This window comes from Garra rufa, chromosome 19, assembly GCF_049309525.1.
Source record: "Garra rufa chromosome 19, GarRuf1.0, whole genome shotgun sequence".
NCBI lineage: Eukaryota > Metazoa > Chordata > Actinopteri > Cypriniformes > Cyprinidae > Garra > Garra rufa.
Window position 1 is genome coordinate 12255949 of NC_133379.1, and position 23993 is coordinate 12279941.

Sequence of the window (23993 nt, forward strand, 5' to 3'; positions counted from 1 at the left end):
TTCTTTACCTTTCTACTGAAGGACAAAAAGTCAATTTTATATCTTTGATGGCCTGGGTGATGAACAGCTAATTTTTACTTAAGACGAGACACTGCAGGTGAACAGGGTAAAAAAATTAAATAATAGTTATTACCTTGATTACATTGATAACTGCAAACATTTTTTGTATTACAAGGTTTATAATATGTTACATTTAAAAATGCAACTGAGGCATTATTTAATGAAACATGCTCTCATTTGCATACATTACTAATACAAAAATTTAAACACTGGATGAAGTCAGTTTCAAAATTCTTGTTTAAGTTTTTGACATATTAGCGTCAAATGTTTTTACAGAGGAGATTTTGGGTATCTCATTTCGTCACTCCTTTAGGCATCTCACTTTCGTCAATCAAGCTAATTATATATGAACAAATCCCTCTGTAAAAACCTTCAGGATATAGACAGGAATAAAAATGTAGAGTTTGGTGTTTGTAAGTGCTACTGAAGTGGAGATTTATGGCTCAGGGTAGAAGAAAAAAAATCATTTTTAGAAAACAGCCTTTAGAAATATATATTGTAATTGAAATCTATTGACACAAATAGATAAAGTAAATAAAAGAAACAACTAACAGTGTCTTTGGGGTGTTTTCTTTTCAATAGTCTGAAAAAAACACTTTATGAAAAACCAAAAAGTCCAAAATCTCAAACTTGACAGGTGCATGAAAAAACAAAGTTAATTAAGTAAGTGGCACAGAATCACTCGGTTTTAGCATATCTTGTAATGAATCATGGAATTCAAATATGCATAACTTACATTTGAGAAATAAAAATCCACCTCAAAAAAATGAAAGGTTCGTTTCAATGAAAGTAATATACTGTGTGACATTTTTCCTAATTAAAGCCACATACTGCGAGTCATTCTGGTCTCATCTTTTATTGTAAAACTGGAAGAAATATATATATATCCCAGGCAACACTATATTGCATTATACAATAAAGGTATCTATACAACCAATGCTAATAAATCACTTGGGTGTATCCGGATCTCAGGAATCTGTTGGAGAATTTTTTAAATGTTTGTTACAGGTTAACAGATACTTTGTCTACTAAAATTATGACCATGAAATTTCAACTTTGTTCTACATCCCATTAAGCACATCTGTGAATACAGCCACTATCTTTCTGAATAGTGTAACATTTTACAATTTTACAACATATTAAAACAAATGAACACACACACAGACACAAATGAACAAAACATGGTGCTGATTGACCACGAGACAAGCTGAGAACTAGATGAGATCTTTGCTGGTGTGGTCAGTTACACTACAAGAAAAGACAAAAATCAATCAATCTTAAAAAAAGAGAGTAGCAATTACTGCTGTTACTCAGTTGCAAAACATTTATATTTCAACAGTTATTGCCTTAATGCTGAAAAATGTGTTGCATAGAGATATAGATTAACCAGCACAAAGACAGCTAAAGACTGTTATTTCAAATAAGGAAGTACATACATTTAAATAAATCATTTCTCATCGTTGAGTTTAGGCCCTTGGCATTTTGTCATGATTGAAATGTAAATGTTTGAATGACTGTTTGGTGTAATATTCATGTGAATTTAATCATTGTGTGTGCTATAAAACCAAAGAATAAGTGGTCCTAACTTACACGATTAATGACCAGATTTTATTCACCATACACAATGTATTTGGGAAAAACAAATCTTACACATACACTGAATTAGCCAATAAATGGCGGCATGAAGGTGTACAGTATGTCAGAACAAACACACCAACATCATGACAGCTCAACTTAAAGAAAAGTCATTTAGAAGCAAAAATAAATCAAATAAAGCCTTTGGTTCTTGGCCTGTTGATTAGGATCTGCAAACGACTACAGCACTTCATGTGCTTCAAGTCTGCCAGCAGTTCTGGGACACTTAATAAAGGTTTTAATGACACACATAAAGAGACTGAGGAGTTGGACAAGTCTGTAACACACTGAAAAAACACAATTGTACATGACGAGAACAAGAACAGGCTGGAACAGTCTGGGGACAATAGAATATAATGAAGACAAATGGATGTGGACTTAAATGTGACTCAATGAGGCACAAGATGCTTCGTTTCTGCCTCGTTGGCAAAAGTCAGGCTGGCATTTCAGTGCTGAAAAGAACCGTGAACAAATAACACGCACACACGCACACACACACACGCACATAATGCAGACATTTAAAAAGAACGGCATTTTATGTGCAGAACAATACTGTATTATTGTACAAAATGTGTGCAGCTAGTTTAGTCTTGAACAAATGACAGATTTTACGTGACATGGTTTTGAACCAACTTTTAATGTTGATAATTTCTCTGCAACAAACTTCTAATCTGTTTAATTTTCTCTATAAATATACTGTTACAAGAGCATTACAATGGCTGTGGCTTTTTGTCTCAGTCCTTAAAGTGAAAGTTCACCTAAAATGAAAATTTGCTCTTAATTTACTCACCCTCAGGTCATCCAAGATGTAAGGAGTTTCCTTCAGTAGAACAGTAAAGAAGATTTTTAGCTGAAACTGTGATTCATTAAAAGCAGAACAGTGGCTACTGGCACTTTGAGAGTCATATCAGGCAATACAAAATGAATCCCTGTGGCTCCTGGCGATATATTGTGGTCTTATGAAGCAAAATGATCAGTCTGTGCAAGAAATGGAATATTCTTTACAACATTATTACCTGTAATCCAGAGCCTCAGCCAAATGGTCTGGTTCACAAATGAATCATTCTTTTGAGCCGGTTCTTTTTAGTGAACTAAATAAACCTTTTCACCAAATTGGACTGAACTGAAATAGTTTGCAGCTCGAGCAGCACTGATCCATAAGTCAAAACTCACTTTCAGATGCCTGACAGTCACTCTGACTGGAAATTTCTGATCCAAGGATAATTGAACTGATTTAGCGCTCTAGGTTCTCCAACAGTCACTGAAAAGAGGAAACGAGTTTTACTCGCATTGAAGACTGATGAGCCGCTGATATGCGGAATTATTAGGCAAGTTGATATTCTGATCATATTATTTCATATTCATATTCCAAGCACATTTTACCAATTCTAAACCACATTAATCTTAATAACAATTACTGATTTTGTATTTAATTATTTATATACAATTATATAATTATATAAAATTATTAGGCATGTTTTCTTTTACAGATTAAATAGGCCAAACAAGAGATTTAACTAAAAGGACACAAAGCCTTCATAGACATTTATACACTTACAAATGTTTAAATACAAAATCAATAGTGGTTATTAAGATTGATGTTTTTTGAATTGGTGAAATGTGCTTGGGAAAAAAAATGACCAAAATATCAACTTGCCTAATAAATCTGTATGCAATGTATGTATGCATGAACCAAACACTTTTATTTTAATGTTTACTCACTTTATATGCCTTAGACATGTAAAAATCCACATTTCCCATCATTATTGAGTGCTTTAAAAATATAATAGCGTATGTTATTGATGATTTTGTGATTACATAAACAAACTGTTCAAAAATCAATGTGATTTTCCTGTTCGCCTGAGGTTATGGATTACAAGTAATAATACTGTAAATAAATTGAGTTTCTAGCACAGGCCAATCATTTCTCTTTATTAGACTTCAATATATCATCAGGAGTCATGGGTATTTATTTTATGAATCACCAAGGAGCACGGTTTCAGCAAAAAAACAAAAAAAAAAACTTCTTTACTGTTTTATTAAAGAGAAAAAGTAACCTACCTATCTTGGATGGCCTGATGATGAGTAAATTGACTGCAAATTTTAATTTCTGGGTGAACTATTACTTTATAAGCCAGACATAAAGGACACAAACTCAAATCGCTCTACGGTTAATATACTGTATGCGGAGCACATTTACTCAGCGATTGTTATCCCGCTGAGTTTAATTAGATTTGTTTGGGCCTTAAATTTGATCATATCTGTGTCCAGTTTAATGTTCATTGAACTCTAACCATCTGGCGTCATGCATATCTGACTGAGCTTGAAAGCACATTGAAATGCCAATTAAGCCATTTTGTCTCAAACAGGGCCATTTAAAGCTGTGCTTGCGATCATCTCAGTCGTGATGATGGTGTGTTCAGTGCAACAGTGCTCTAATTTGGTTCATGTGTGTCAAATTGGATCAAGGATCTGATGCACCGGATGAGTTTTTATTTAGCACAATGGAACTCATTGCCCATCTTTTTCTATTTAACAATAATATACTTTTCTTTGATGGTTATTTGCTGTTCTGTTCATCAGCTGCATGTTTGAAGGTAATATATGAATGTAGGAATGCTGAACCTAAAGTTTGTGCTCAGACAGAATTGATGCAAAAAAGCTGAAAGAAGATCCACACACACTTTTATCTTTCACGGCAAGTGTTTCCATTGATTTTATTGTTTTTAAACTGAGTTAATGATATTTTCTATCCCCTATGCCTTTACACAAACCTCTGCATTTAAGACATTATTTAGTATGTTTGTCAAACCATTTTCCTGCACCAAACAATGGTTTACTACCCTTGTGAGAACATTCGATCAAAACATGACCAACACACACCGTACTTCTCAAATAAATTATTTAAGTAATTAAAAACAAATATGTAATATAGGATTTGTCCTATATGTTGTCCCCAAAGGGGAGGTCAGCTTTAGCAGATGTTTGGGGGACGACCCAAAGTGTAGCTCCACAAAAATGCAAACACACACAGAAAGAGCTTTGAAGACGACACCTCGTTATAAAAAGGAAAATGCTAAATGTTACTCTAACGTGTTTATTATAATGAATTATAACTGTAAAACAAAAAACTGTTGAACTGTTTGGTCAGAAACACTGGGATGAGGCAAACAACACACTTTTCTACATGAGACATAACACTGATAAGACATTTCCTGCAGTGACTATATATAACAAGTGAACACACTGAGAAAAAAAAGAAAAACACTCAAACTTTAAAAAGCATTGTGCATAGTTCAGTCATCACCTAACCTGTCTGCTGCTTAACGCTGTTTCTGCTAACAAGGAAGTGCAAAAAATCATCAAATTAGTTCACTGTTGCACTGAAGGGTGTCTTCGTTCATTCCCTTGTTAAGGTTTCTTGTCATTGAATGTGTGTGTATGTGTGTGTACCTATACAGAAACCCGCGTGTGTTAGTTTAACTCACTACTAGGATCGAGTCCGTTCGCATCCCTTAAAGGTTTTCCCAAGCTTTGGCCCAGTCGGCCGACGCAATCCTCTGCAGAACCGGCCCGCGGTACGCCACTCATACCTCGCCCACCCAGACCACTGTGTTCCCTCTCTTGACGTCTGACACCTCACAGTGAGGGCCGCTCTGTTTGCCGTCCAAAACGAACAGGGACTCAGCTGCCGACGTGACCAAGTAGCGTCCGAACACCCCGCTGGAGACCACCACCCTATTGGCGTCTCCCCAAGGCCAGCTGCTGGCCGGAATCGGATCCTTGACGTCCTCGAGGGCTTTCGTTCTTCCCGACGCCAGGTCTGAGAAAACCAGCTTGGAGCCCTGGGCCGAAGAGGCCACGACCACGTACTGGTTGGCCTCCGTGAAGGACGGCTGAAACTCCAAGTCTGTGAGGGGAATAGAGACGTCCACTTCGTGGCTCGTCCGCAGCTCACCGCTGAAGGAGACGGTTTGGACTTGAAGCTTTCCGCGTCGCTTGTCCACGGAGACGATGAAGCGGCCGTCTGGAGAGATGAACGGCCGGCCGCTGATGTTGGGATTGGGTCCAATTACTGCGTCGCTTACGCTGTCGATGAGAAGCTGTGAGCTCAGAGCCGAACGGTCCTCAACTTGGCACTCGATAAAATAGTAGCCGCTTAAATGAGTATAGGCCATGCTGGCTGGGATACAGCTGTAGTTCTTCAGACTGATGGTCTTGACGAGGCGGAAGGTCTCAAGGTCGATTTTATGCACCGCGGGCTCCGATTTTAAGTAGACAAAGCCAAACCTGCGATGACAATGGTCAAAGACAGGTTAATGATCTTTCTGCGGATTTATTAAGTGCTGCGCTTTTTAATTACAACCGTCATTTGCTCGCTTCCCATTTTTGCAAGAATTATGTGGAAAACCTGACAGAGGTCATGCACGCTGAGCAGTGACGATCGTTTCGTACCTTACGTGGGTGATAATGAGGTTGGTGGGAGGGATGTAGAAGTCCTCCACTCTTTCAAATGGAGTGCGGATGATCTGACGCTGCTCCACCGCGCTGGCAGAAGTTATCACCTCAAGAAATGGAAGAGAGTGGAAAGAATATTACAACCAGGGCCAACGGGCGGTGAATGGTGAAAATTTACTCACTGCGAAAAATGCTTTTCTCACTTATATTTTTTGTCTTGTTTCCAAATTTTAAATCAAAAGGATTTTTGTCTTGTTTTCAGAGAAAAACAAGTCAAAATTAAGTGATTTTTTGCTTGAAACAAGCCAGTGGGCTAAGAAAAATAATCTTGATTTCTGTTTGAAATAAGATTTTTTTTCTTACCCCATTGGCAGATTATTTTGCTTGTTCTAAGCAAAAACTCACTTAATTTTGACTTTTTTCTGAAAACAAGAAAATTATTTTTTTACTTGTCTAGAAAATACTTCTTGATTTAAGATTTTTAAGGGATTTGGGCTGGAAACAAGACAAAAAAATCTAAGTAAGAAAAGCTTTTTTTGCAGTGCTGGCTGTGAAACTGCATGTATGTGACTTTTTTTTTTATTAAAAACAGGCAGAACAAATGGAGTCATTGCAGTTTGTATTATTATTAATATTATTAGAAAAGCTCAGTGAAGCTGCTTCTCTTTTGCTGACAACAGATATGTGACCCTGGACCACAAAACTTAAGTCTTAAGTAGCACGGGTATATTTGTAGCAATAGCCAAAAATGCATTTCATGGGTCAAAATGATCAATTTTTCTTTTATGTCAAAAATCTTGTTCCATGAAGATATTTTGTAAATTTCCTACCATAAATATATCAAAATGTAAGTTTGATTAGTAATATGCGTCACTAAGAACTTCATTTGGACAACTTTAGGTTTCAGATTGCAGATTTTCAAATCATTGTATCTCAGCCTAACAAATCATACGTCAATAGAAATCAATACAAAGCTTTATTAAGCTTTCAGGTGATGCATAAATCTCAATTTGGAAAGAAAAAATGACTAATTTTGTGGTCCAGGGTCACCTATATAAATGATATAAATGATTTTCATTACTAACTAAGAAAGATGTTTGGTGTATTTAATAATCATACCAGGCCATATGGCTTTTTCGGGCATTGTTAGAATTAATAGAAGAGTTAACTGGCGAGTAACACGGTTTCATTTTAGTCAATAATGATTTCTTCTCAAATTTGGTGCTTGGTGAGTGAATTTTAGGCCCAGATTACAACCATGCTTGAATCTGACCGGACTGATCAGACAAAGATCAAAGATCTTCAATGACTCTTGCCTTGGTATTTTATTATATAACAAATTTACTGTATAAGTATAGTTTTCTGTTGTGGTGTAATACTGCCATACAGCCTTCATGTTGAGTGTTAATTCATGTCTTTAATATTTTCCCTACTCCCTTTACAGTTAATTATCTTGCATCGTACTGAAAATCAGACCTAGCTTCTCCTCTAGTCACATTTTCACAAATCGCACATTTTAAAAGTGTACTTTGTGAGTGTTAAATGCATTGTTTCTTTAATATTATATTATCTGGAAGCATTTTTTTTTAATCTTCAAGATTTGAAGGACACTACGAGTGCACATGAAATGAAGCACATTTATTTTCGCATTTTCCAAGTGTTTGTGGTATGTTAGATATTTAATGTCTTTACAGCAGTATTTATTAGGGCTGCTCGATTATGGTTAAAAAATTGCAACAACAATTATTTGTCAATTTTGTAATCACGATTATTTAACAAAATTATGACTGGGTCCAAAACGTTATATTAGTGATTAATTTAAAGATAGCAATACAACAGAAAAAAGACACAAATGAAAAAAACAAAAACAAACAAACAAAAAAACAAAAAAAAACAGTGCTTTTTAAAATAAAAATAAAAATACTGAATACTTTTATGCAAGTCTAAAGCAGACTTACACCCTACAGAAATTGAATGTAATTATTTGAATGTAAAATAAAACAGCGTTTTCACTGTAAGAATTAAACATGCTTTGTTTCTTATTAAAACTACAAAAGTCCTTCATCCAAGAGCAGTGAGTGATTTTTCTCTTTGTATTTTTACATTTTATTAATATTAAGCACAAAGACGGCAGAAGGAATATTATTTGTTGCCACTTTAAGAGCCACATGGATCCAATATACTGTATACTGTTTACGATCATTTAAGACATAACTGACAAGAATTTATATGAATAATCACCAAGCATGTATTTGACCGTTTAGGTGCGCACCTTGAGCTAAAAGATATCTTTACATGTCCGTGTTCTGCTCCGTCTCTGAGCGCATACACAGAGCAGCGCAAGTTCTCTTTCTTGCTTTTTTCGTCCCATTTTATGAAAGTCACGTTACATAATTTTGCTGATTTGCATGTAAAATTAGCCTTTTATGGAGGAACGAAAGCGCAACACTGGAAAGGGGGCGGAATGGGGCGCAATAATCATTTCATCTCGATTACTGTATTTTAATGATCGCTTGAAGCCGAAATCGGAATCGAAACTCGAATTAATTTAGATTAATTGCACAGCCCTAGTATTTATATAAAAAGGCAATTCTGAAACAGCGGATATAGCATTGCTATCAGACCACTCAGTAATTCTACAAAGAAAGTTCAAACCTACCTTACATTAATAAAGGTTTTAGTACATTCACTTGTTACCCCACAGAAACTACCAAAAATATGAAGATACTGGAAGTTTAGTTTGGAATTCACAACAATTATATTAAAAGCAATTATGAAGTTGATAAAAATGCCACAGTTGGGTTCATAACAAGTGGCCAGTGCAGACGATTATGAATGCAAACGATGAGTTCTTGATTTGTGAATGTGTGTGTGATGAGTGCAGGATGAGAGCCAAGCGCACACATGCGGCTCTATCTCCCCTCATTTGTTTAATCTAATGAACTGACAAACAGGTTCAGATGTTTGACTAAGAATATTGAGCCATTTAAAAAATGGGTTTGATATTTCACCTCTCGAGCCGAGCACTGCCTCCGGGCCCGACAAATTGCCCGTGCCCGGGTCAATTACTCGCATTCGAAATGAGTCGAATATTATCAAGGCATTTATTTGTGGTGTGAATCCATATCCCCTGCAGCCGATCATGCAGCTTCCCTCTAAAAGTGCTCTTTAGCATTTCTGAGTGATTCATAGCGAACGCCTTGATTATTCTGTGCGGCTGGCGCTCTGTGGGCATGCTGAACAAGCAAACACACCTGAGGACTTTCCCGCTATTTAATAAAACATGAATTATTCATGTGCGTGAGGGCTGGAATTACACATTGTTTGTTAAATAAAAAGCCTTTCATTTGCTGTCTTTGAGGCTGTGTGTTTCTCAGACGTTTGCGCTGACATGAGGACAGCCCAGATCAAACCTGGCAAAGAATAAAGCAAGAACCTGGCAAATTTTCTTCATGCAGCAGAAAGCGTCTTATTCGCCTGTAGCTCGAGTCGGGAGCTCTACCTGACACTGAACTGCACTGTGTACAAACTATTTTCATTCACAAATTGCTAGTAAATTTTACAAACAACTGCAAAGACAGCAGCAAGTAGCTCTGAATTAAATGTGGAAGTTTGAAGTAGAACAACTAAAACTCTATTTTCTTGTAAAACATACTACAATAATCTTTGTTTACAACTTTAATGTTGAAGATTAATAAAGATTTTCTAAATAAAAACATATTGTATAGAATCAGCAACTTTTCAACCCCCCCCCCCAAAAAAACATGATGCAGTATATATTATTATTTTTTAAATTGTTAGTTGAATATATTATTTAATACATTTTTTTAAGAACATATAATCTTAGATTTACTAGTATTTTACCCCAATTTCTTAATGCCTTTGAATATATAATTTCTTAAAAACAGTCCAAATTTATTAAACCTGCATATTTATTTCTAACAAAACAATATCGAAACAACCTTTTCAAACTGAATAAATTCATTTTACTTGCATAAACATTCACTTTTAGAAAAAAAAAACAAAAAACTTTTTTTTTTTTTTTCCGGCAATGGTTCATTAATAGTCGTACATACAGTATTAATGTTTATCAAAAACATTGACAAAATTGACATGGGGAAGAGGCCATTTTATTTTATTAATTTTACATTTATTTTACATGATATATTTTATATTTTAATATACATTTTTGACAGTAATTGGTACTCTATACATACCCAGTCAAAATGACCTGAGCACAAAACGTAACATTTTAAAAAAGGTTATTTATGGGTTATAGCTCTTTGCAATAAAATCAGCAAAAAATAGATATTTTCATTCACAAATTGCTAGTAAATTTTACAAACAACAAAGAAACAGCAACTAGCACTAGCAACTAGCAATTAAATGTGAAAGTTTAAAGTAGAAAAACTAAAACTGTATTTTCTTGTAAAAATATATTTGTAATATTTTTATTAATGTTTAAATATTTAATTTTTATAAATGTTTATTAAAAAACATAAAATTGGTCATTTTATTTAATTTATTTAATTTTATTTTACATATATTTTTACATAATATATTTTATATTTTAATATATTTTTGACACTAATTGGGACCCCATACATACCCGGTCAAAATGACCTGAGCATGAGACATAACTTTTTAAAAATGTTATTTATGGTTTATATCTCTTTGCAAAAAAATTGCAAAAAATTAGAAATAAATATAATAATAGCAAAAATAGAAAAATAAATAAATAGTGTATATTTTGAGAAATTGCAAAGTTTTGTTCCCTTACTAAAAACTATTCTAGACATTTTATGTATATCTTCTGGGTCAAAATGGACATGAAGCCGCAGTTGGTGCAGACATGCATTTTTTTAAGCAAACAAATGAAAACCAAATGCTTAAAAATACAGATTGTCAGATAAATTGCCCCTCATAATGTCTAGGTAACGAAGGTAACCCTCGTTCCCTGAAGGAGGGAACGGAGACGTTACATATGGGAACTCGCTTGAGAGTCAATCATCTCTGAGCCTTATTCAAAAGGCCAATGAAAATTGGCGAGTGGCATTGCATGCCAAGCCACGCCCCTTACATACGGGTATATAAGATGGCGGCATGCAGCCAGTCATTCAGGCTTTTGCTGAGGAGCCGGACGAGCCGGCGTCAGTGCGACGTGAGGGTCGTGGCAGGGGATGTAACGTCTCCGTTCCCTCCTTCAGGGAACGAGGGTTACCTTCGTAACCTAGACGTTCCCCTTCAGTCGTTTCACTACAACGTTACATATGGGAACAGACCCATGGAACAGGCCACGACCCTGACGCCACGTTACGCACAACCCCAAGTGCTGACAGGCGGACGTGTCAGCAGATGGAAAATGTAACGTAACCTTCCCAACGCCCTGAAGGCCAATAGAGGGGCCCTACAAGGATGCCAGTTGTGTGAAGCATGGGTTGGGGGCTGGGGGGGGGGTAAAATCTTTACATGTGGAAATGAGAATAATTCAGTATATCCATAAGATTTTTTAGGGATATACGAGGGAAACAGCGGTCTTCTCCGCTGGAATATTGAAAATATAGCCACAACCTGCGGGGCGAAGGAGACCCAGGCAGGATCACAGTCAGGGACTACTCCGCATCTAGGCCTGACTGTGGGACATGGAAGACCCAGGGTTCGCCGGAGGGAACATTCTGGGAAAATAGCGCACGGATCCACGTGGGAATGGTGCAGCAAGCCAACACCAGCCGTTCTCCCGCCTGAAGTCTATGTTAAGACACGGGAGGAAACGGCCTCTACGCGAAGGTTGTAGAACCTAGCGAAGGTATTAGGTGTCGTCCAGCCGGCAGCTCTACAGATATCTGCTAGTGAGGCGCCATGAGCCAACGCATAGGATGAGGCAACACTCCTAGTGGAGTGGGCACGAACACCTAAGGGGCATGGCTCTCCCTGATATAAGTAAGACAGGGAGATGGCTTCCACCACCCAATGGGCCAACCTCTGTTTGGAGACAGCATTCCCTTTCTGCTGACCTCCGAAGCAGACAAAGAGCTGCTCGGTGCGTCTGAAGTGCCGAGTATGGTCTACGTATATGTGCAGAGCACGAACAGGGCATAACAGCGCAGAAGCTGGGTCTGCCTCCTCCGGGGGCAGAGCTTGCAGGTTCACCACCTGATCGCCCTCCACCGGGAGTGGGGACGTAGATGTCATCATCCCCCGAAAAGCAATCTCCACAACCTCTGGGTTGCCCGTGTCAGGGACGTTTTGCAGCTTTCTTGCGAGTATTCTTAGCCGGTCCCTGAGGCGCGGGTGGCACCGCTCTCCTGCGGCCAGCTCTGTGCCGGGCTGCCAGCATGGCTTCATGGACCTCAGCGGGTGAGGGAGCTGTGGATGTTTTTGGGGCCGCAGGGGGGCGCCCTCGGCGACGAGCAGGCGGAGGCGGGGCCACCGGCGGTGGGATGGAAGCTTCGCAGCGGAGCAGGATATGTTTGATGGCCTCCGTTTGCTTCTGGACTCCCGAGAACTGCTGGGCGAAGTCCTCGACAGTGTCGCCGAATAGGCCGCTCTGGGAGATGGGAGCGTTGAGAAAGCGAGCTTTGTCGGCGTCTGCCATCTGCGCCAGATTAAGCCATAGGTGTCGTTCCTGGACCACGGCCGTGGACATCACCTGACCAAGAGACCGTGCCGTGACCTTCGTCGCCCGTAGAGCGAAGTCGGTGGCAGCGCGGAGTTCCTGCATCATGTTTTGGTCAGGACCACCCTCGTGCAGCTGTTTTAAGGCCTGGGCCTGATAGACCTGAAAAATGGCCATAGCATGCAAGGCCGAGGCAGCCTGTCCAGCGGCATGATAAACGCGGCCCGCAAGGGGGACGAGCACTCAAACGCCCTGGACGGGAGATGCGGTCGATCTCGCCAGGTGGCGGCGCCACGCGGGCCAAGAAGCACCGCGACAGCGCGCTTGACCTGGGGGACCGACACATATCCCCGGGCTGCCCCGCCATCGAGGGTGGCGAGGGGAGAGGAGCTGGGGCGCGAGCGAGATGAAAAGGGTGCCCGCCATGTTTTAACCAGCTCCTCGTGCACCTCCGGGAAGAATGGAAACGGGGGGGAGCGCGGCGGAGCCGCGGGGGCCCTCCCCAGGAACCAGTCATCCAGCCTAGAAGGATCATCCGAAGGCACTTGGGGTACCTCCAGACGATCCCCCTGGCGGCTCGGAGGAGCATAGCCGAGAGTTTGGCGTCCACCTCAGACGGAACAGCGACCACAGGGGGGTGCTGGCCGGCCGAGATGTCCGCTTCACCCTCAGACTCTCCCTCTGATGCTGCAACAGACATCTCCTCCTCTGCTGGAGCGCCAAAGGAGACGGTCAGCCTGGCTGGCGGGGAAGCGTACTGCTCTGGAAGCTCTACGGGACTGCGCTGAGGTACAGAAGGCCGCAGGGCTGGGGTAGCCGGCGGCACGTTCTTTACAGTGACCCGTAGGTCCCCCTCGTGTCTCGCCACGGTGGCCGAAAAGCATTGACGGCTTAACAACCTGCCATGGGACGCCGAGGGGAGCCGTCTTGCATAAGAACGGCGGTATTTCAGTGAAGCCATGGTCATGCGTTCGCAATGAACGCACGAACCATCCGTGAACACTGCCTCAGCATGCTCTCGGCCCAGACATGTAAGGCAGCGTACATGGCCGTCTTGAGAGGTGAGGAAACTGCCACACCCAGAAGCGCACGGCTGGAAAAGCATTCTGAGAAGAACGTTTTTCGCATCTGTGAGAAATCACTCTTTTAGTCCCGGTCTGCCCAAGGAGGAACCGCGGCACCACTGTGCACTCAGAGGGGCTCACTCGCTGGAGAGCAGGAGGCTTTCTGGCCGTGAAAACGGCCGCCCGCAGGATCCCACTGGCGGCTGCCAAAACACTCTTTTAGAAGCTCTTTTAGATGGCAGCACGCCAGCGGGGAAGAGCAGCAGGAACATTGCAATTTTTTTTTTTTTTGTAGGCTCGGGCAGAGAAGACGGCTCCGAAGCAAAAGTCTGAATGACTGGCTGCATGCCGCCATCTTATATACCCGTATGTACGGGGCGTGGCTTGGCATGCAAATGCCACTCGCCAATTTTCATTGGCCTTTTGAATAAGGCTCAGAGATGATTGGACTCTCAAGCGAGTTCCCAAATGTAACGTCGTAGTGAAACGACTGAAGGGGAACCTGAATGAATGGACTCTCAGGCTCTTAGAAAAACATCAAGGTGAGAGGGCATGAAGAATGTGTGAGTGCTCTAATTGGCTCGAGAGTCTTTAGGAACTAACTGGATGAATCATAATTCAGCCCAAAACTAGCAATTATATTTTCTATATAAATAGATATATAGTGAAGACTCACCTGTAGAGTAGAGTGGGACTTCAGCAGGTCTCTCCAGCTCAACAGCCACAGCTGATCGTGAGATTTGTCGTAGAAGAGTTTGACTGGCATGGCGTCCGTCTCCACAACCTGTCATTCCAACACAAGAGGGCGAATTCATTCAAGAGCAACTTTTAGGAGTCAAGCACCCATTGTAGCTTATTTTGGCAATGTCATAATGTGCTTCCACTTTGAACACTTTGAGAATGATCGTAGCCTCAAATTAAGCCAAAGCAGAACCACTCATTGAGTCTCTGAACATACACAAGTGAGGGTTCCTTTATCAATTGTTTTTTTAATCTAATTTCATTGTCAAAGCAAAAACAGACCAGCAAAATAATATGTAAATGTAAGTTACTCATTATTAGATTCATGCTTATTGAACTTTGTGAAACAGTGTATTTGCAAAGTAGACAAAGCTTGTTATATTTATAGATTTGAAAAAAAAAAAAAAAAAATCAAAAGTACATGGCACAGTTATTTTAGTATTTTTAGTATTTTTTTTTAGTATTTTTTAATTTTTGTTTTCAATTTTAGGTTTTAGTTTTAGTAACTTAGTTGTGTTTTTGTAATTTTTAGTATTTTTTTTAATACACTATGTCTATATAATCATTAGTTTATTTTAGTTACAGTTCTAGTTATTTTTGTACATCAAAACAAAGAAATGAGAAATGAGAAATGTTGCCTTGGTAAATAGCTAAAATCATTAAAAAAAATGTTTTAATTATTAATTTTATGTTTTATTTTAATTTCAGATATGTTTAATAACTCCAGTACACTGTATTTTATTTTTATTTATTCAATTTACTAAAGCAACACAATTGCTTGACATTTTATAGCAACTTAAATATGTAATTTAAGTTTATATAAGTTTACTTAATTCAAATGATTAATTAATTAATTTAATTATTATGTAACCACTGAACCAACCAACATTAATTAATACCAAAAGTAATTTTTAAGATGTAAATTGGGTAAAAATAGCTCTTAAAGGTAACCATTGGAGGTTGCTACTTTTTACAGTGTACTACATGAACCATTTTTGTTGCATTAACTTAGTTCCCAGCATGCTTTGCAAACTGGGTAAATGGGTTTATATCTCAGAAAAAAACAAAAACAAATAAAAATAATAATAACAAAAATAGAAAAATAAATTAATAGTGTGTATTTTGAGCATATGCAAAGTTTTGTTCCCTTACTAAAAACTATTTTTAGACATATTATGTATCTCTTCTGGGTCAAAATGGACATGAATGTGTTATGAAGCTGTAGTTGCTTTTTAAGCAAAGACTTTAAAGAAGTTAATGTTGAAATGAGGTGTTCTATTAGTGCTTAAAGGGTTTCTGTTTTTGTGGTCATTGTGCTGAGGATTCAAGCTCATGTGGTTTGATTTTAGGATGGTTATATGAAGACCATGGTGTTTTTTAAGTGCATATAGCTGAGTTAATATCAAAGATGTGACAGAGATGTTTTAAAACAAAGTCTAAGGGAAACATTTAAAGCACAGAACAATAACTTTGTGAGGAACTTCTGTCATTAGAAATACAAGCTTGAAATGACTGTCACTATCATTTGTTGTTTGTTGGAGTTTTTTCTTGGCTGAACTCCTGTGATCATACTAGGATTTATTAGCCGTGACCTTGTGACACGTCCACATGACCCTGACACGCTGGTGTTGTTCAGCAGCAGCTCTGCTCTCTGAAACCGCTTTCATCTTTATACGTCTCACTGTGCACATTCATCTTATGGTTTCCATTGTTCTCTGTTGCTGTGCATTGATTGTTCTTCCATATAAAAAACACAAGCCCAACATCAGAAACATTTGATTTTAAATGTGTGCAAAGCTTCCACATTTTGGTTGTTTTGTTTTGGCTGTTTTCAACAGCAGTAAATTATGGGGAGCAAACATGGTTGGTGAATGACATGAAGAAAAATCTCTTTAATTTCTGAAGTCTAATTTCATTTCTGATGTTTCCTGCTTGTCAGAAGTCTCTTAATTGGTTAACAGTAAGTTCCTTTACTATATACTGTAATATGTAACACAGGACTAAGCTGAATAAATAAGCTTTCTGTTGATGTATGGTTTGTTAGGATAGGAGAATATTTGGCCGAGATACAACTATTTGAAAATATGGAATCTAAGGGGGCAAAATAAATCGCCTTCAGAGTTGTCTAAATGAAGTTCTTAACAATGCATATTATGCATTTGCATATTACTAATCATAATTTCAAATCAAAAATAGTAATATGTGACCCTGGACCACAAGTCACTGGGGTATTTTTGTAGCAATAGCCAAAAATGCATTGTATGGGTCAAAATTATTGATTTTTCGTTTATGCCAAAAATCATTAGGAAATTAAGTAAAGATCATGTTCCATGAAGATTTTTGGTAAAATTCCTACTATAAATATATCAAAATGTATTTTTTGATTAGTAATATCCATTGTTAAGAACTTAATTTGAAGAACTTTAAAGGTGATTTTCTCATCATTTTGATTTTTTTGCACCCTCAGATTTCAGATTTTCAAATAGATGTATCTCAGACAAATATTGTCCTATCCTAACAAACCATGGATCAATAGAAAGCTTATTTATTGAGCTTTCATATGATGTATACATCTCAGTTTTTGTAAAATTTAACCTTATGACTGGTTTTGTGGTCCAGGGTCACATATGTATTGATACTGCATATTTACAAAATATCTAAAGGGAACATGATTTTTACTTAATATCCTAAGATTTTTGGCATAAAAAATTTTTAAAAATAATTTTGACCTGTACAATGTATTGTTGGCTATTGTTAGTATACCCATGCTACTTATGCCTGGTTTTGAGGTCCAGGGTCATATATATTTAATTTAAGTTCATAATAAAATACCTGTACAGTTATATTTAGTTTTTTTTTCCAAGTAGCATTAATTGCATAAATTGTCAAACTGACAAAATTCCCTGAATGACACTTCACATTTGATAGTTTTTTATTTAAACTCTTTCTTCATAGTTTAATCGTTTAATGTTACATCTAATGTTTGTTGCATTATTCTAGTTCGTACATATAGGTATGTTTTTTTCAGTTTTGCAGAAATGTATATAGAGGCACGTATTTCCCATAAGCCTATGTTGATTTTGTACTGTAAATAAAGTTTTACAGTCTGTGAAAAAGAGATCTCACATGCATCTCCTCTAGAGGTTCTCAGATCCCAACCATGTCTCAAAAGTAATTGAGAACATTACAATTTACAGAGGTTAGTCAGTCATTTTATTGCTGTACAAGTCCAGAATGTCTGTGTTTTTCTTCCACCACCCGGATAAGAATCCCTGGCTGAATTACCTAGTTTGTAAACAAGTGTTTAAGTCAGGCAAGTCTTCAAATTCATCCATGATGAAATGATTAATTTTCATTATACTGTACTGAAAGTTTAGCTAAAGATGGACATGTCCTCACCTGCACGACTCTTTGAGCCTGTGTGTCGATCAACAGCAGTCTGTTTTGAAGCGGCTGAGACACATACACATACTTGTCCCTCACGCTGACCGCTGATGCCCAAACACACTCATGTGAAGAGACGCCCGTGCTTCTGGGACACAGTTCTTCCTGCAAGGAAAATGTAGACACGCACTTGAACCAATGTTTGTCTGTGCACTTGTAAAATAGAGGTCTTTCTTTGACATTGATAGTTCCATGAAGAACCTTTAACATCCGCTGAACTATTCCATTTCATAAAAGGTTCTACACTAAAAACTTCTAAGAACTGTTTACTGGAAGGTTGCAAATATGGCGTGCAAAAGTTTTTTCTATGACATCACTGAGAAACCCCCATTTAAAAACTTTATTTTTAAGAATATCAAAACATATTCACTTCAAAATGAACAGAAGCAAACAAGAAATTATATTTTGCACCTATTATATTCATAATTATTAAATAATTTATTTCCTTATTTAACTACTTTTGACAGTAGTGTTGTTTAAACAAAGCACCTGGATGTAGATTTTTTGAATTTTTTTTTCTTTTCTGCTCATATGAGCTGCATTTATTTGATCAAAAATACAGTAAAAACAGTAATATTGTCAAAAATTATTATAATTCAAAAGAACTGTTTTCTATGAGAATATATTGTAAAGTGTTAATTATTCCTGTGATTGAAGCTGAATTTTCAGCATCATTACTCCAGCCTTCAGTGTCACATGATCGTTCGCAAATCATTCTAATATGCTGATTTGCTGCTCAAAAGAACTGAATTTTATTTGCAATAGATTTTTTTTTCTTTACTGTCACTTTTGATCAATTTAATGTCTGATTGCTGAATAAAATTTTGAATTTATTAACCACAGTGGTCACACTTTATTTTAAGGCCCAATTCTCGCTATAAATAAACCATTAACTACGAATTTTGCCTCAATAAACTCCTAATTTGCTATTAAATAATAGTAAGTTGTTAAGTTTAGGTAGGATTAGAGATGTAGAATATGGTCACGTAGAATAAACACTTTATAAGTACTAATAAACAGCCAATTTCTTATTAATAGGCATACAAATAAGCAACTAGTTAATAGTAAGAATTGGTCCGTATACTAAAGTGTAACCAAAACAATCATCACAAATATCAATAACACTTTACTGAAAGCCATATAATGTATTATAAAATGCCTTGTAATGCACCTTCTAATGCATTATATAATCACATTAATAGTTCTGGGTGGGAAAATGTGAACAGTCCTAAAACATTCAGACTTCACTGGCATTAAAAGATTAGCTCATTTTCAGAACAAAAATTTACAGATAATTTACTGACCCCATGTCAACTAAGATGTTCATGTCTTTCTTACTTCGTTTGAAAGAAATTATGTTTTTTGAGGAAAACATTTCAGGAATGTACTCCATATAGTGGACTTCTATGGTGCCCCCGAGTTTAAACTTCCAAAATGCAGTTTAAATGCAGCTTCAAAGGGCTCTAAACGATCCCACCTGAGGAAGAAGGGTCTTATGTAGCAAAACGATTGTTTTTTTTTTAACCTTAAACACTCATCTTGTCTTGCTCTGCCTGAACTCTTTTTTTTTTTTCCCAGTTCAAGACAGTTAGGGTATGTCGAAAAACTCCCATCTCATTTTCTCTCTCAATTTAAAAAATCATTTCAAAATCATTCTACATCGCTGCAGAAGTACCGACCTAGTGTTTGCAAAGTGAACATGCAAAGAAGATCACAAACACCCTTTACAAAAAAGCTAGAACAAAGATGTAGGACAATTTTGAAGTTGAGAAAATGAGATTTGAGTTGATGAGTTTTTCGACATACTGTAACTGTATTGCACCGGAAAAAGCTGAGTTCAGGCAGAACAAGACAAGATGAGCATAAATTGTAATAAAAAAAAAAAAAAAAATAGATAAGACCCTTTTTCCTCTGCTGGGATTGTCTACAACCGCATTTGGGATAATTCGAAGCTGCATTTAAACTGCATTATGGAAGTTCAAACTTGGGGCAGCATAGAAGTCAACTACATCGAGAAAATACCTGAAATGGTTTTCTCAAAAAACTTAATTTCTTTACGACTGAAGAAAGAAAGAAATGAACATCTTAGATGACTACATTGTAAAAAGTTTTCACCAGTTTCAACTTAAAAACTTAAGTTTAGCAGCTGCCTTAAAATTTTAAAGGGATAGTTCACCCAAAAATGAAAATTGGATGTTTATCTGCTTACCCCCAGGGCATCCAAGATGTAGGTGACTTTGTTTCCTCAGAAAAACACAAACAAAGATTTTTAACGAAAACCGGTGCAGTCTGTCAGCCAAATAATGGACGTGGATGGGCACCAAACCTTTAAAAGTAAACAAAAACATGCACAGACAAATCCAAATTACACCCTGCAACAGTATTTATATCATTTTTTACCTTTGATACACAGCCACGTCCATCTGTCATGAGCACAAGATTAGCATCAGGCACGTTACATATGCACGCGCTCTGGCGTAGAATACGCAAACACCGGAAGGGGAAATCAGTGAAAAGTCCCGCATGAGTTTGCGCAAGCAAACATAATCTTTTAGCTTTAAATCGGTTTGAACAATCAGGATACGCGCAAGTAATTACCATTTTGAATAGCCGCTGTACCCACAATCTCTGTGCTCTATGTAAACAATGAGTGTCGTATGAATGCGACAGATCACTTCCGGTTCACATGTCACGAGCTGGATGAACAGCTCGTGTTCAGGAGAGATGGACGTGGCTGTGTATCAAAGGTAAAAAATGATATAAATACTGTGCAGTTTCTCACAAAAACCGATCGTTTCGTGTCTTAGGACATCAGTGTATCGTCACGAGCCGCAGGGTGTAATTTGGATTTGTCTGTGCATGTTTTTGTTTACTTTTAAAGGTTTGGTGCCCATCTACTGCCATTATATGGCTGACAGATTGCACCGGTTTTCGTTAAAAATCTTCGTTTGTGTTTTTCTGAGGAAACAAAGTCACCTACATCTTGGATGCCCTGGGGGTAAGCAGATAAACATAAAATTTTCATTTTTGGGTGAACTATCCCTTTAAGTTAAATCAACTTAAGTCATTTGAACTCACAAGTTAAATCAACTCATTTTTATTGTAATAAGTTAAAATGACTTGTAGTTTTAAGCTGATTTAACATAAAATTTTAAGGCAGCTGCTGAACTTAGGTTTTTAAGTTGAATCTGGTGAAAACTTTTTACAGTGTAGGGGGGTGAGTAAAATATCTGTAAAATTTAGTTCTGGAAGTAAACTATTTCTTTAAGCATAATAAATACTATATATTTTTTTGTTTCGGGTTTGAGTCTAGACTTACATAGCTACCCAGTATCCTCTCTGTCCGTGGGATGCGTCTGCGAATCTCACAGTTGCCGGGCTGCAGTATGGTGATCCCTTCGCTGGAGAACACGTAGAACATGTTCCCCACACTGAGCCCTACAAGTAGACACAACATCACACACGCCATTACACACTCACTCTTCCTTCAGAGAAAACAACAGCAAACGGCGCACCACAGGGTGAGAGAATGGTTTCAAACAATGTGGCTGTCATCCGGTCAGACAGCAGAGACTATTAAAATCTCCTGAAACCACTCCAAAAAGTGCATTTGCAGGTCTGTCACCTGGCAGCAAACAACAGCTGCTAATTAGCGTGGTCACGTCAGACACTGACGCCGACGCCGGCGGGGAGCGGCAGCACTGAGTTGTCATGCTGTCAGAAAGCAGAAGGTGTAAAAACACAGTTGCAGGTAAGCGGTGCGTACTGCAGCGCTGCGGATGATCAGTGTTGGCGGTCATCTCAATGAGTCGAAAACTGTTCCTAATGATCATCCACAGGTACTGATTTGTGTAGAAGCCTGTTTTTGCCACTGAATTAAAAACAATAAAAGGTAATTGTGACTTTTTATCCCACAGTTATTACCTTTTTCTTGCAATTATGAGTTTATATCTCGTGATTCTGATTTCTTAGGAAAGCGAAGTATAACTTGAGATTGTGAATGATACAGTACAATTCTAAGAAAAAAGACTGACATATTTTTATATACAGTCGTGGCCAAAAGTTTTGAGAATGACACAAATATTCGTTTTCACAAAGTTGCTGCTCAACTGCTTTTAGATCTTTGTTTCAGTTGTTTCTGTGATGTACTGAAATATAATTACAAGCACTTCATACGTTTCAAAGGCTTTTATCGACAATTACATGACATTTATGCAAAGAGTCAGTATTTGCAGTGTTGGCCCTTCTTTTCCAGGACCTCTGCAATTGGACTGGGCATGCTCTCAATCAACTTCTGGGCCAAATCCTGACTGATAGCAACCCATTCTTCCATAATCACTTCTTGGAGTTTGTCAGAATTAGTGGGTTTTTGTTTGTCCACCCGCCTCTTGAGGATTGACCACAAGTTCTCAATGGGATTAAGATCTGGGGAGTTTCCAGGCCATGGACCCAAAATTTCAACGTTTTGGTCCCCGAGCCACTTAGTTATCACTTTTGCCTTATGGCACGGTGCTCCATCGTGCTGGAAAATACATTGTTCTTCACCAAATTGTTGATGGATTGTTGGAAGAAGTTGCTGTTGGAGGGTGTTTTGGTACCATTCTTTATTCATGGCTGTGTTTTTGGGCAAAATTGTGAGTGAGCCCACTCCCTTGGATGAGAAGCAACCCCACACATGAATGGTCTCAGGATGCTTTACTGTTGGCATGACACAGGACTGATGGTAGCGCTCACCTTTTCTTCTCTGGACAAGCCCTTTTCCAGATGCCCCAAACAATCGGAAAGAGGCTTCATCAGAGAATATGACTTTGCCCCAGTCCTCAGCAGTCCATTCGCCATACTTTTTGCAGAAGATCAGTCTGTCCCTTATGTTTTATTTGGAGAGAAGTGGTTTCTTTGCTGCCCTTCTTGACCCCAGGCCATCTTCCAAAAGTCTTGGCCTCACTGTGCGTCAGATGCGCTCACACCTGCCTGCTGCCATTCCTGAGCAAGCTCTGCACTGGTGACACTCCGATCCCGCAGCTCAATCCTCTTTAGGAGACGATCCTGGCGCTTGCTGGACTTTCTTGGATGCCCTGAAGTCTTCTTAACAATGCAGTGGAAAGTTTTTTTCGGGATTAAGTTCATTTTCATGGCAAAGAAGGACTATGCAATTCATCTGATCACTCTTCATAACATTCTGGAGTATATGCAAATTGCTATTATAAAAACTTAAGCAGCAACTTTTCCAATTTCCAATATTTAGGTAATTCTCAAAACTTTTGGCCACGACTGTACACTGCATGTCAAAAGTTTGAGAATAGGTAAGCTTTTTAATGTATTTTAAGTAAGCCCAAGGCTTAGTTTATTCGATCAAAAATACAGAAAAAAATGTAATAGATATAAAATAACATTTTGTTTTAATATACATTAAAAATCTAATTTATTTGTGATCAAAGCTGAATTTTCAGCAATATTACTGCAGTCTTCAGTGTCACATGATACTTCAGAAATCATTCTAATATGCTGATTTATTATCAATGTTGGAAACAGCTTATTATTTTTTTGGAACCTGTGATACTTTTTTCAGGATTCTTTGATGAATAAAAAGTTAAAAAGAACAGTATTTATTCAAAATAGAAATATTTTCTAACAATATACACTCTTAAAACGAAAGGTGCTTAAAAGGTTCTTCACAGAGATGCCATAGAAGAACCATTTTTGGTTTCACGAAGAACCATTCAGTCAAAGGTTCATTAAAGAACCATCTCTTTCATACATTTTTTTTTTTTTTAAATGAAGAAACTTCTTTCATCACGAAGAACCTTTTGTAAAAGAGTCAGTCAATTTTTATTCTTTCTTTTTTTTGAAAGAAATTATTACTTTTATTCAGGAGGATGTGTTAAATTGATAAAAAGTGATAGCAAAGACTTAAAAACGATTTCTATTTTGAATAAATGCTGTTCTTTTTTACTTTTTGTTCATTAAAGAATCCT

The 23993-nt window shown here is 37.9% G+C and overlaps 1 protein-coding gene across 1 annotated transcript in view; it reads right to left on the bottom strand.

The window, feature by feature from the left end:
• Positions 1-913: 913 nt before the first annotated feature.
• The window catches only part of fstl4 (follistatin-like 4), a 264025-nt gene continuing 240945 nt past the window's right edge, over positions 914-23993 (bottom strand). Inside the window, exons 12-16 of the mRNA XM_073824962.1 lie at positions 21338-21456; positions 17974-18123; positions 14510-14617; positions 6151-6260; positions 914-5985 (exon numbers count right to left, since the gene is read on the bottom strand). Of these exons, the coding sequence (XP_073681063.1) occupies positions 5283-5985; positions 6151-6260; positions 14510-14617; positions 17974-18123; positions 21338-21456 (1190 nt within the window). The 3' untranslated portion in view covers positions 914-5282. The remainder of the gene's footprint in view (positions 5986-6150; positions 6261-14509; positions 14618-17973; positions 18124-21337; positions 21457-23993) is intronic.